Source organism: Cydia fagiglandana, chromosome 6 (assembly GCF_963556715.1).
Source record: "Cydia fagiglandana chromosome 6, ilCydFagi1.1, whole genome shotgun sequence".
Lineage (NCBI taxonomy): Eukaryota > Metazoa > Arthropoda > Insecta > Lepidoptera > Tortricidae > Cydia > Cydia fagiglandana.
Genome location: NC_085937.1, coordinates 9292172 through 9305622, shown reverse-complemented (window position 1 = coordinate 9305622; position 13451 = coordinate 9292172). Strand labels below are relative to the sequence as shown.

The 13451-nt window shown below is 41.9% G+C and overlaps 1 protein-coding gene across 1 annotated transcript in view; it reads right to left on the bottom strand.

The window, feature by feature from the left end:
* The window catches only part of LOC134665117 (speract receptor), a 65501-nt gene that overhangs the window by 34007 nt on the left and 18043 nt on the right, over nucleotides 1-13451 (bottom strand). The window contains exons 4-7 of the mRNA XM_063521945.1: nucleotides 9653-9760; nucleotides 9164-9304; nucleotides 8002-8194; nucleotides 7847-7924 (exon numbers count right to left, since the gene is read on the bottom strand). Of these exons, the coding sequence (XP_063378015.1) occupies nucleotides 7847-7924; nucleotides 8002-8194; nucleotides 9164-9304; nucleotides 9653-9760 (520 nt within the window). The remainder of the gene's footprint in view (nucleotides 1-7846; nucleotides 7925-8001; nucleotides 8195-9163; nucleotides 9305-9652; nucleotides 9761-13451) is intronic.

The following is a 13451-nucleotide window of genomic DNA, read 5'->3' as shown; positions in this document are numbered from 1 at the left end:
ATACTTTTTCCTTTTATTTATTTTTGTATTTTTTTACGTATCTTGGTTATTGGTTACGGTCTGAAAATAATAACAAACTGCAAGTTCTAGACGTACTGACATTGCTGTAAGAGTCTACATAAAATGCTCAATTTACCATACCTACAACGTTTTCAGGAAGCGAGTAAATTTCATGTAAAAGCAAAACCAGATACTGGGGAAAGCAGCATAAACACTGATATGAAACAGCTTATGTAGTTCCCGGGAGAATTTTACAACTTAGCGATCCCGGTAGTTTTCTTTTATAGATAATGAATGGGGCCGTAAAGCCTCGAAGGCGAGTTCCGTCGCAACTCGAGCTACAAAGGGGATCCTACACAAATGTATCAGCCTGCTTATGGAAATACGAGCGTAGGCCTAGAGAATGTATACCCTAAATAGTTCGTAGAGTCAGACCGTAAAAAGTCTGCAGCGATTTTGATAGCCCACGCAGTGCAAGTATCATTTTAAACGTCAAACTTCTATGAAATTATGACGTATAAATAACACTTACGCTGCGTGGGCTATCAAATCCACTGCAGACTTTTATTGGTGCGACTATATCGGAATTTAAGTACCTATGTAATAGTACATTACGATACAAGTGCGAAAAATAGGAAATTCGTAACGAGTGGCGATAAATTGGAAGACGACCAAAGGGAGTGTTTTAAATCGACACGCGTTGCGAATTACCTTTTCGCACGTGTATTGTACAACGTTTTACAGTACATATAGGCCTTTAAACTTTTGATATAGGCACGTATTGTCCTTAATCCCGCCCTAGGACGGTAAAGTAGCTCCATATGTACTGTAAAAATAAAAGTAGGTTAAAAGCTTCATCAAACGATTGGTTCTGTACGGATATGATAGATTTACTCTCGGAGGGTTTACTCGACTGCGTGTCGACGTGAGAATGACAAATATATTATGTCTCTTTAGACAACTGACAAACTTAACTAATATTAAATACAAATTGAATTAGTTGTCGTTGAATGTAGGTTTACACTTAACTGGCGCAGCGTGTTCCTAATAACGCTTTAAATTCTTCGCGTTGATGTTTTCTTTGAACGCTTGGAATCGTAAAGTTAATGTTACTGATTTACCGCAAGAGTCGTAAAGTGGTGTTTTTATGTTTACTATTTAGACTCTTTAGGAGTTTGTCACTTAATAACTTGTCATAGTTAAACATCAATCAAAATGTAATTACATATTGTACGCAATAGGGTGAATCTGCATATTGTTGACACCCTTTAATTAATAGGATTTTATTTCATAGTCTTATAAGAACTGGCCAGGGAGCCGATTTTTGAATTCCGATCACTCGATTTCGTGTATTTCGTTCAATAATATCTCCACTACTAGGCATTTAAATTCTACTAATAGAATTGAAATCGAGTGGTCAATACCACTACATTCCACTATCGCTCGTATTTAAAAAATCAGCATTTCGTAGTTTTCCACCGATTATCGAGTGACGAAATCGAGCGATCGAAATTGAAAAATCGGCCCCCAGTGTCTATGCTCCAAAATAAAATCTATTTTTTTAAACTTTACGTCTAATAATTTTTTTTTAGTTATGTAGTCCTTATTTTAATGAGCAATTATCTGGACTTATCGGGTTTTAGTTGTCCTATTACATCCTCAAAATTAGTATTTTGGTGTAAGAGGTGACATTCGAGTTGGGAAAATAACAGAAGCTATATTTTGGTGTAAATATTCATTTGAATTGATTATAAGAATATATTATGAGAGGGTTACCTCAGGAGTGATAAAATAATACTGCCGTGTAGGTTATAGTCAATCTATTCAGTCACAACAACAGAATCCGTACACTAGCAAGTTATTTTTGTTCACACAGTTTGGGGGTTCAAACCCAATAATCACTAAACTTAATCTACCGTTATTCATTAATTATTCACAAAATAAACAAAACTCTTCGAGAGCGCGGTGAGGCGTCGTGTGTCGAGAGACAAGACAGATCCGCGCTCGCCATGATGCTACGCGGGAGCGGGACGGCAACTCTGCGTCTTAGGTTAGAACGAGACGGATGGCCATAGCTTCCGCTCTACTTAATTACTATATCGCGCCGGGAGTTGTCCACGAGTGGCGCGCTTTACTCGGTTTGCTATATGCTCCCCCTCTAGTCCTGGAGAACGCCCCCGCTCCTGGACTAGTACCCTATCATTCCTATCAGCCTTAGCTGGACGTCCGCGATTCCTCTTAGGAATAACAGGTCGTGGGGTATCGCCATCGTTACCTACCTTGGTAACGGGTAAGGTCCTGAGTGTGGTATCTACCGAGAGAAATATCCGGTTGGTCGGTGCTAGCGATTGTGTACGTCGTAGGACTAACCTTCTCTGTTATGACGTACGGTCCATCGCGACGTGGGAGAAACTTAGCAGTTACATCCTTCGATGTATTACTCAGCAGATGCGACTTAAGGAGGACTAAGTCACCTACCTCAAATTCATCTGAAGGTCGGCGCGACGTATCGGCATACTGCTTTGCTTTATCCTGTTGGACCTCCACACGTTCCCGAATACCTGATAAGGAGTTTAAAAATGATCGGAGATACGGAGTTATCTGTGGGACAAAGTTATCTTTATCCAAGATGGCACGTAGGTCATGGATGACCTCTGTGGGTGACCGCATTTCCCTCCCGAATGTTAAATAAGCGGGTGATTTACCTGTGGTGCGGCATCTTGCACTGTTCAAGGCGAACCGTATCACCGGTAACTTCCGTGGCCAAGAAGTGTGGTCTTCTTCCACGAGCTGTGCTAACATCGCTTTCATGTCTCGATTTTTGCGTTCCGCAGGGTTGGCTTCTGGGTGGTATAACGGGGCGAGATTTTGTTTTATCCCTAGAGCTGCCATGCACTGACGCATAACTGCGGATACGAACTGGACACCATTGTCGGAAATGACTCCACGTGGTAGACCAAAACGCATAAAGTACTCCTCGACGAGAATCACCGCACAAGCTTCAGCGGTGGCGTCCTTGAGTGCGTATAGCTCTGTCCACCGGGTAGCAGTGTCCTCGACGAGGAAAATCCACCTCTCCCCCTGGTCTCCTGGTGGCAAAGGACCGAATAAATCCATGGCCAGCACTTCATTGCGTTGGTTCATGAGCGGTGTCTGCAAAAGACCTGGAGGCTTGGTATTTGTGGCTTTGTAGCGTTGACAGTGTATGCAGGCTTTGACATAATCAGTGATTATTCTCCGCATACCTGTAAAGTAGTACAGCTGGGCAACCTTCTGATACGTACGATCGACGCCAGGGTGTCCGGCTACCGGCGAGTCGTGGCATTCCTTTATAATCTCCGCTCTGAGACTACTGGGTATCACGAGCTGTGGGGTCTCACTATCTGAATCGGGGTTGTACCTGTATAGTACCCCTTGATCCATTAAGTAGCCGCGCTCCGTCCATCGTCGAGATGCCACCTCGTCGGAACCCTCGATTTCTTTGATAATCTTCTCCACCTCGGGGTCAGCGAGCTGTTCCCGCCTCAACTCTGCTGGATTCTTCTTTGGTAGGTCGACCACGACCGAGCAGATTCCGCAGTCCTCACGGGAGTCCCCGGAGCAGACTGGCCTACTCAGCGTGTCGGCTACCACGTTCGCCTTCCCCGGAGTGTATTCGAAACGGATATCAAAGGCCTGGAGTCTAAGGGCCCAACGTACCAACCTCCCTGCTGGTGACTTCAGTGACAGCAGCCAACGTAGGGGCTGGTGGTCACTGCCAATGACGACCGGCTGGCCGTCCAGGTAGGGTCGAAAACGCTCTACCGCCCACACCACTGCGAGAGCTTCCCTTTCCGTAGTGGAGTAGTTCCGCTCCGCTGCGTTAAGAAGGCGACTAGCGTACTCTATAGGTCGCTCTTCGTTCCCGTCACCTTGAAGTAAGACCGCTCCAAGGGCGTAATTGCTCGAATCTGTCCTGAGAATAAAAGGACGACTGAAGTCGGCTTGAACCAAAATTGGAGCTGTGGTCAGAAGGCGCTTCAGCTCAAGGAATGCTTGAGTCTGCTCTGATCCCCAGATCCAGACTTGATTTTTCCTAGTTAGGCGTGTCAGTGGTTCGGAAACCTTAGAGAAGTTTGGTATAAACTTCCTAAACCACGAGCACGTTTGTAGAAAGGTTCGCAGATGCTTCAAGGTACCTGGTTCCTTCATCTCGAGTACAGCACTCACCTTATCAGGATCGGTGGAAACGCCTTGTTGCGTTATGACGTGGCCGAGGTACCTAACGCTTTCACGCGCGAAAGCGCACTTCTCCCTGTTGACGTGGAGGTTGAACTCGGCCAAGCGTTTGAAAACTGCCTCGAGGTATTGTAAGTGACGTTGATAACCTTCCGAGATCACTAGAAGGTCGTCTAAGTAAGCTAAGACAGTTACGTCTTTTAATGCTGAGCAGGAACGTAAGCGGTCGATCAGCCGTTGAAACGTCGCCGGGGCATTTTTCAGGCCAAATGGCATACGCTTAAAGCGGAAAGTACCTAAAGGACACACAAATGAGCTTTTGTCCCTGTCCGCCTCTCTTAACATTACCTGCCAGTACGATGAACGAAGGTCAAGGGTGCTCATGTAGCAATCTCGCTTCGTATTCTGCAACAAGTCATCGATGCGTGGCATCGGGTAGGTATCGGACTTGGTAATTGCATTCAAACGACGGTAGTCCACGCAGAACCGGATCTCACCATTCGCCTTCGGCACCATCAGAGCTGGTGAACTCCAAGCTGACTCACATTCTTCAATGATATCGTCTTTTAACATCTTATCAATCTCCTTCTTCATCAACTCCTTCTTGGCTGGATTGAGTCGATAAGGTGGTACTGCTATAGGAGGATGCTCACCTGTTTCTATCCGATGCTCAGCGTAAGGGGTCGGAGCTCCCCCTGGTGTGAAGACGTGTACGTGCCTAGTAAGAACGCCAGCGAGCGCTTGACGCTCAGCTGGTGTAAGATGACTTCCCTCGTCAACCCGTAGGACGTTTGTGGCAGCACAGGTTACACTGGGCGAAGTAGGCTCGAAACACAGTTTATACTGAACGGTGCGGTTCCTGCTAAAACACCATACCAACTCGAGGAAATCAATATCTACCCCGGCAGCAGTAAGAAAATCGATGCCTAACAACGTTTCATTATTAGTCGCGTAAGGGAAAATTATGAACGGAATTTTAACGATTTCCTGTTCTAATCGCACCTCTAATACAGTAACTAGTACTTCCATTGTACGCGACACCCCATCAGCAAGCTTAATGTTGCGCGTTATCGTGCGAAGCGGATGGTTCCGACGCAAGAGAATAGCATATAGCGTGTGTCCCGCGACGCACCGCCTCGCTCCCGTGTCTACCAAACCAGTGCCTTTCACGCCTAAAATCTCTATATTAAAAATCGGTCTTGTCGTTCGACTCACTGTCTCGCAATCCCCATCAACATAAGTCATGTACAGATTTAACAACTCATCATCAGAAATTTTACTACAGTCCGCGTCAAAAAACATGTCAACTTCCGTAACGCCCCTGCCATTTGAAGGGTTAATGCACTTTGACGCGAACGACGAGTAATCATTATTATTATTGTTACAGGCACGATTATTATTAAATACGCACAAAAGTGGGTTAGGACCGTTTGATATATTAGGCTCGTTTTGTTCACGACTATCCATCATCGAACCTTTTCGCGCGACTTCACTTGAAATTATTGAATTATTACTAGAACACATCGGAACTATAGTAGAACTAAGCGGTCCGCGGCTGCGAAATTGTTCGTTACATGAATGAGGGTTAGTCGTTTTCAAAGAATGATTAGCACACATAATATTTTTAAAAGCTATAGGTACCAAACAATGTACACATTTCTCGCCTATAGTTATAGTGTTACATGCAGGAATCTTGTTACCACTTGGCCCATCGAATTCATAAGAATTATGAGTAGTGCCACTTTCGACTTTATTATTATACGAAATAGGGCTCAAATTGCTGCATGTGTCACTCATAGCAAAATAGGGATTTTGCGATCTATCTTTCGACGTGATATTGCACGGGTTAAAATCGACACTATAAAAGCTAATATCACTTGTTTCACTGTTAGATGGCACATTTGCACTATTTGCAGAGTTATTCTTAGACGTGGACTCACCTGAGTGTCCAAACCTTCGACAGTACGCACACACGGGTCGCAGCTTTTTCGCGGTCGCGTCCGCGGCGGCGGCGGTGGTGACACTAGTGACTGCAGCGCCGGTGCCTTGCGCGACCGCCGGTTGAGCAGGCGAAGGCGCCGACGCGCGCGGCTGCGCGAGCGCGGACGATTGCGGCGCCCGGGGCGGCGCGGCCGCGGCGCCGCTGGCATGCGATGTACCCGTACGCGCCGTGGTTGTTGAAGCGGGAGGCGCGCGTTGGTTTGAGGTCACCGTGCGGCTTGAAGCCTGCGGCGGTGTTTGTTTCCTCTCCCCCTCGTCGAAAGAATCTTCCACGCTTCGCGCACGGCGGAGTAGCTCTTTAAAAGTTGCGAAGTCCTCCCTCCGTAGCCTCTTCCTTATCCTGCTATTCATGAGTCCGTACGTCATGTCAAGTTGCGCCTTTTCGGAAATATCTCCCTCGGGGAGTCGCGCGAAAAGGGAACGTATTCGCGCCACAAACACGTCGGTGTTTTCCGTTTGCTGTGGCGATGAAAATATCTCTATATATAAGCGATGGGGCGGGCGGCGGTCACCGTAGGCACTTATAAGATTCTCTTTAGCCTGCTGCCATGAAGTAATTTGCTGTTTCACACCCTGCCACCATGTCGCCGCGTTTTCTTTTAGAAGGTACGCCAGACCGCGCAGGACATTTGTATCCGAAACCTGTGCGCATTCACTATAGGCGTCTACTGCGTCAATAAAAGCTTCCACTGACTCCTGCGGCTGGCCGGAGAACGTGGTCTTGCAGCCCGTTAACGTTCCTTGACCTTGAGCTGTACACGACGTAGTACGCGACGATACTGATTGTAACAACTCTTTCAGGGCTTCGGTCTGCGATCGCTGTAGCGTCTCTATGATGTTTTGCACATTTTGAGTCGAAAACATATTAATGTCGGCCAATGCCGTAGTCACCGCGTCGGCTGTGTCCGCCTCGCGAGCTTCTTCATCACCGCCATTTTGCGGTTCTTCGTCGGTCTCGGGCTCTGTACTGGCCGCTTTTCTCGTTTTCGGCGGCATATCGACACACTCACTAAAGAAATGTACTTTCAACTACACTTTCGAACGAACTTGTTATTATTTCACGTTGGATGCGCCATATATGAGAGGGTTACCTCAGGAGTGATAAAATAATACTGCCGTGTAGGTTATAGTCAATCTATTCAGTCACAACAACAGAATCCGTACACTAGCAAGTTATTTTTGTTCACACAGTTTGGGGGTTCAAACCCAATAATCACTAAACTTAATCTACCGTTATTCATTAATTATTCACAAAATAAACAAAACTCTTCGAGAGCGCGGTGAGGCGTCGTGTGTCGAGAGACAAGACAGATCCGCGCTCGCCATGATGCTACGCGGGAGCGGGACGGCAACTCTGCGTCTTAGGTTAGAACGAGACGGATGGCCATAGCTTCCGCTCTACTTAATTACTATATCGCGCCGGGAGTTGTCCACGAGTGGCGCGCTTTACTCGGTTTGCTATAATATGTATTTTAGTAAAGTGTCATTCTATGGAACTTGCTAACTATGTAAAGTTGTAAACAATCCGCGCGCTATATTGAAATTGACAAAGAATGATGAATTTACTAGTGACTTTTGTTTACATAGTTAGCAAGTTCTATAGAATGACACTGTACTCGGTACTTACCAGAGTCTAAAAGTTGCATTGCGTCCAAAGCCATCAAAAGTCCAACGTGGTCGTGGTAATTCCCCACCAATACATAAACTGCGAAAAATTCCAATTTAAGTCAACGGAAGCACCAGGAAGCCGTATTTTTGATGCGTACAACTTTGGATACTAACTTCTAGTGTCTTTGTAAGTTTCCTGAACGATCTCCAGGAAGGGGTTGCGAGTGTAGTTATAGCCGAAGTAGTAGGAATGTCTGTATGCTTCAGTTTTCCGAACTGATATTTGCCTCTCCTTAACTGCAGCGATGATGGCCTGTGCGAGTCTGGAGAAATCTTTATTCAGTGCGTTTGAATAAAGAAAGGTTACCTGCAACAAATTACAAATTACGAAACTACAGTTAATTGACAACGTTCCTGAATTAATATTTGTTTTTAAAAACACTATTAAGTAACTAAGTAGGTAACTACTCATAACTTCAATACTTACGCACCTATCTAATAGTACTAAAACATTTCGTTAAGAAATTGTTACTAACAATTGCCTTTTTAATTGTTTTTTTAGGTTTAGATTTCTAGACAACTTATTGGTTTACGAGTTCTACAACGATTATAAAGCAGTGTAGGTTTTATGTTTTATGTTATCAGAGAAACATGAAATCAAAGGAATAACAGTGATCCCCCAAATGCTAGTAGGCAAATATATTTACGTGTCTCATCTAGGGGGAAAGAGTCACTAGTTAATAAATAAATCTTCTATAAGTACATAATAATATGCCAATAAAAATCAGGTTCCTATTCAGATCGGTCCATAACGTACGGAACCACTTGGCGCATCTGCTCCAGTCATTCCTGTGCCAAATGGACCAATAAAAGGAGTAGTTCAGAGGGATACCGAATGGCATGCTCTAATTTTAAACATCGATAAATGCTACATTGATCTTTTGAGTATCGGATACAGATGTATATTTATCGAGAATATTCAGATGTAAACTTAATCGTGCAGTCAACAAAACTATTAGAATAGCACCTCTGAATACATATTTATTTACGTCTAAAATGGTTAGATCATACAAAAATGTAGGTTTGAATTTGTATATCTTGTTCTCAATATGGTTAAAAAATAGAAACACAAAGTAGACACATGTCACTTATAATTGTTACGTCTTGAAGTGCAATTAACGCCAGGAGAGCTAAAAGCTGACAAAAACCACTACACAGTTACAAAGTTAGTATATTTTGTAAATAGGACCGACATTTTTAGGGTCTGTATCCTTCCTTTGGTATGTATTTTGTTCTGTAAAAATGCTCTTAATGATTTATAAATGGTAGTACTCACATGCATAAAGTTGAAATGCGTCAGAACGTCAACGACGGCGCGTGATATGCTGGTGTCGGAGGGCCGCGTGCGGACGAACGTAGAGTACCCTTGCATGTTGTTTGGCTTGTTGGAGCAAGGCAGGGTCACGTCGCGGCAGTACTGTCAACATATGAAACAATTCTATTTATAATATTTAAAAATATTATTTAATTATGCCAGAATCAATATTTAAAACGAAACTAAATGAGTTTACACTTTAATATTACCTAACAGTAACAATAAAATTACTTGCATAAAAATATACTTATGTTTAATTAAAAAAAAAGTCAGCTAGTCTCGTTACAGGTTTGGATGGATAGAATAAAATCAGGAAAATATCTACATTTTTAACGCCACTTGGTCGTTCAAAATTCTTCAGCAACGCGCCTTAAAAATAGATATATATATAGGTATCCAATATGATACGTTAATATAATTAAATTAACTAATGAATGTAGATTCACTCACATAACTGATCATAGGCAAATTAAATGCAGCAGCCATCCTCCCTTCATGAACGCAGGTTTCCTGTGGTCCGATGAACGCAGAAACATTCCGCGCCCACAGCGCCGCCACCTTCCAATCAAGAAGACACAAATGAAGCGTAAATACTCCACATCCTTCAGCAATATAACGGTTATTATAGCCTGTATCACCAACGTCCACAATGCTGAACTGAACGTAAAACTTATTGCAAACACATAAGGTCCACCAAAGGTCAGTTAAGAGTGTTGCTTTTAGTACGTGTACGTAACATCAAAAGAGGGCACGGCAGAGATTTATGGCCCTGGCTAGAGGCATATATCTGCCGATAGTCCGGTGGGTTTAACTTCTGTTGAAAAGGCTACGAGGCGCTTTTGTGGCAGTAAACTTAGCTGAAGCGCCGTATAACAAATTTTATGGTTGTCTAGTTTACGAGTTATATGACAAAGTCGTGATAGAGATCTATAATCTGTACTTACTGTAGCAAAATTATTACTTTGGGGATTTTGTGTATAGTTATTAACTAAGGAGTCACTGCATCAATTTTCCACTAAAACAACATCAACTTCCTACGGGTAATAATTTTTCAAAAGTTATATTTTACTTCTAGTTAATGTTTTCCTAATTTGAAATAAGAGTGCGTCGGAATGAATGGCACCCTTATTTGAATTGACGAACTCGACCATTTCGTTAGAAGTTCGTTATTTGTTTTCCTTCTAAGCCATTAAGTAAGTACAATTTGTTTTCTGTCAGTTACCCTTTAGGCACAACGGGTAGCTAAGTAACTATCAACATCAGGCCGTGTATTCCATCCACTTTTAAAAGCAGAGGCGAATATTCGCGCGAAAACAGCCAGTATACGAGCATCTTCAATTACACATAGATCTTACAAATTATGAAGACCAAGTTATAATGGCATTCGTTAAGCTAAGTCAAAAGTTGGCCCGCACTCGGCAAGCAATAGGAACATAGAGCCAGGCCTGAAGTTCTCAGTGGGCAGCAAGCGGCACGGAACTACGACGCGACGCGACAAATGAATAAACATTATTGCGAGAAGTTTCTAATAAACGAAGCAGAAAATTTATCACTAGGACCATTCTTTATTGAAATGTTTATATTTGTGACGATTTAATTACCTATACTCATATTTATATGGCGGGACGAGGTTGACACCTTTGACAGAAAATGGTAAGAGACTTCCAAGGATAGGAATACGTGGAAGAAGAAGAGCCCTTTGCCCAACAGACAGGTATAACAAACTGGCATGCAGATAGATACTGTATTACTGGTAGCTGGTCAAATATCTGACAACCATTAAGAAACCAAATGAAACAAAAATAAAAGGGGTAGACGAATCAAACGCTAAAACTCAACTTGCTATTATCTTTCCATTTCTATACTTACCTAAGCTTAGTGGAGATGCTGCAGGCAAAACTTTTCCTATTACGATGTCCATTTCGAGTGCTTTTTAATACATAGTTTTCAGTGAGCACGCGGCAATATCGTTGGTATCTATGCAATGTAGCATATATAACAGTCTTCGAGAAAAGGAAATACGACTGCAAAAGTTTAATTAAAATTGTTCTCATAGTTTAGAAGATCGCCGTACCGCCACATAAAGCTCTATTATAGACACACAGCTTGCATTTAAAACAATATGATAGTATGAGTAGGTAACTGGACATTGTCACTATCTTATGGAAATGCCTCATTATTTCAGGTAACTTAATGATGGGTATTAAACAAACCATCAATTTAATACCAGAAAGTTAGCATAGCAACACAAAGTTATCACCCCCATAAATGTAATTCCAAGTTGTGTTACATTAAATTTGGGTTTATATCATAAGGAATTTCTCGAGTCAGTCTGCTTAATGTTAATACAATTGTTAATGCAGTGGGTAAAAGATCGCAGCTACGCAAAGTGAATTAAACTGATGAGCGAAGCCATTCAGCGGGTCGGACGCGCATTGCCTCCCGATATCAAAACATTAAATACCTATATAGAATAAACTTTATGTATTATATACTGATATCTGGATTACTAGGCCTAGGTCATCGTGATTCTGAATACGCTGCGTAGATTTATTTCTGGAGTGCAACGGCGAGCAAGGGCTCTGATATTATAATTAAATTAGTGAGGTGTCCAACATGTCACACAATCATAATAAATACTAAGTACCTATATGTATACGTTTATAGTTTATATATATGTACCTATATGTTTATAGCGTTTTAATTTTTAGTAGGGTAGTACGTGTCCTTGAACTAAAGAAAAAACCGCCTAGATATTGTAAAGTATTACCTCACAGTTTATCTAAAAGGCAATTCTCGTCTGAAACGAAAAGTACGTAGGTACTTAGGTAGTTAATATTGTTTAATAGAAAGAACATATAAACAACTTATTTAAAAGTGGCATGTATATAGGTGTGTTAATTTAATCAATTAAAATGTCAGTAATGTCAGTATGTTATTTCATAGTTCAATGAGATGTCTCATTTGCTATAGTGATTTTACAAGATGGATAACCGCGTATTAATAACCGCGTTAGTAATAACTAACTAATACTGATTAACAGTCCGCCGGACGGTATCGGCCTGTCAGTTAGAACAAAATTTTGACAGTTCCGAACAACTGACAGGCCGATACCGTCCGGCGGACTGTTAATCAGTGGGCCCCTTTATACGCCAGTAGCAATAAATAAAGCAGCAAAATACTGTACCTACATTGTTATACTTAAATCCAAGCATTGAAACTATTTCGCAATATGTACATGTGTTCACATTTAGGTACCCACATCAATGGCGTGGCGAGGTCATGACACGAGAACATTGAAGTATTCTCGAACTTAGTAAAGGGCAGATTTATTACATTCTTTATGTCTATACATCACAGTCATAGTAAAATACCTCGGTAATGTTATGAGAGCCATTAGAGCCAACTAATCCCTAAGGGCACGTTTACATACCGACAGTGTCGACAGTCCCAAGTAACAGAGTCAGGGCCCGATTCGGATTTTGAAATAGACATCTATTAGATATCTTTTAGACATCACCGAGATACGATAACGATATGTTTAAGATCTAACCTGTCAAATTTGACATTTCGATTCTGGAGATACTCTTGAACGATTTCCACAGGATGTGAGATATACTTAGAGATCTAATTCACATCTAATAGATATCTTACTCCATCTAACGTAAAAGTGACATTGGTTGCCCGAATTGCGCTGAAAACAGAACTAGTTGATATCTAAACTATAACGTATCTATAATGGATCTAGTACGTGTCGTCTTTTGTGAATATCTTGAAGTTCGAATACGGCAATCAGACTTTTTTGTTTAAATATTACATGCCTAGTTTGATGGGGTTATTCATAAACGCGCTATAAGGTGCTATAAGCCTCAATTAGCTACTTATACCCTCGCAGGGTTCATGTTGAAACTGTACTTAGCCCTAAGATCCTCTGTACACATGAAATGCAATAAAATATATGAGCAGGGGTCGGACAAAAAGTGCGGATGACGTCAAACCACTTATAGGATGATTTCAAATAGTATTTTTGATTTTCATGCTCAATTATCACTTATCATTTATCAACCTCTTTATTAAACGATATCGCCACTTTAAATGAGTAAGTAGGTTATTGACTGACACATTGTCAATCAGATGAACAAAAAATTGACTTCGTTATTGTTTAGCTATTGTATCTTCACGATTATATTTAGCTAAAATTTATATTTACTAATGTATAAGAAAACGCTCTAAAATGTCATCTTTACTC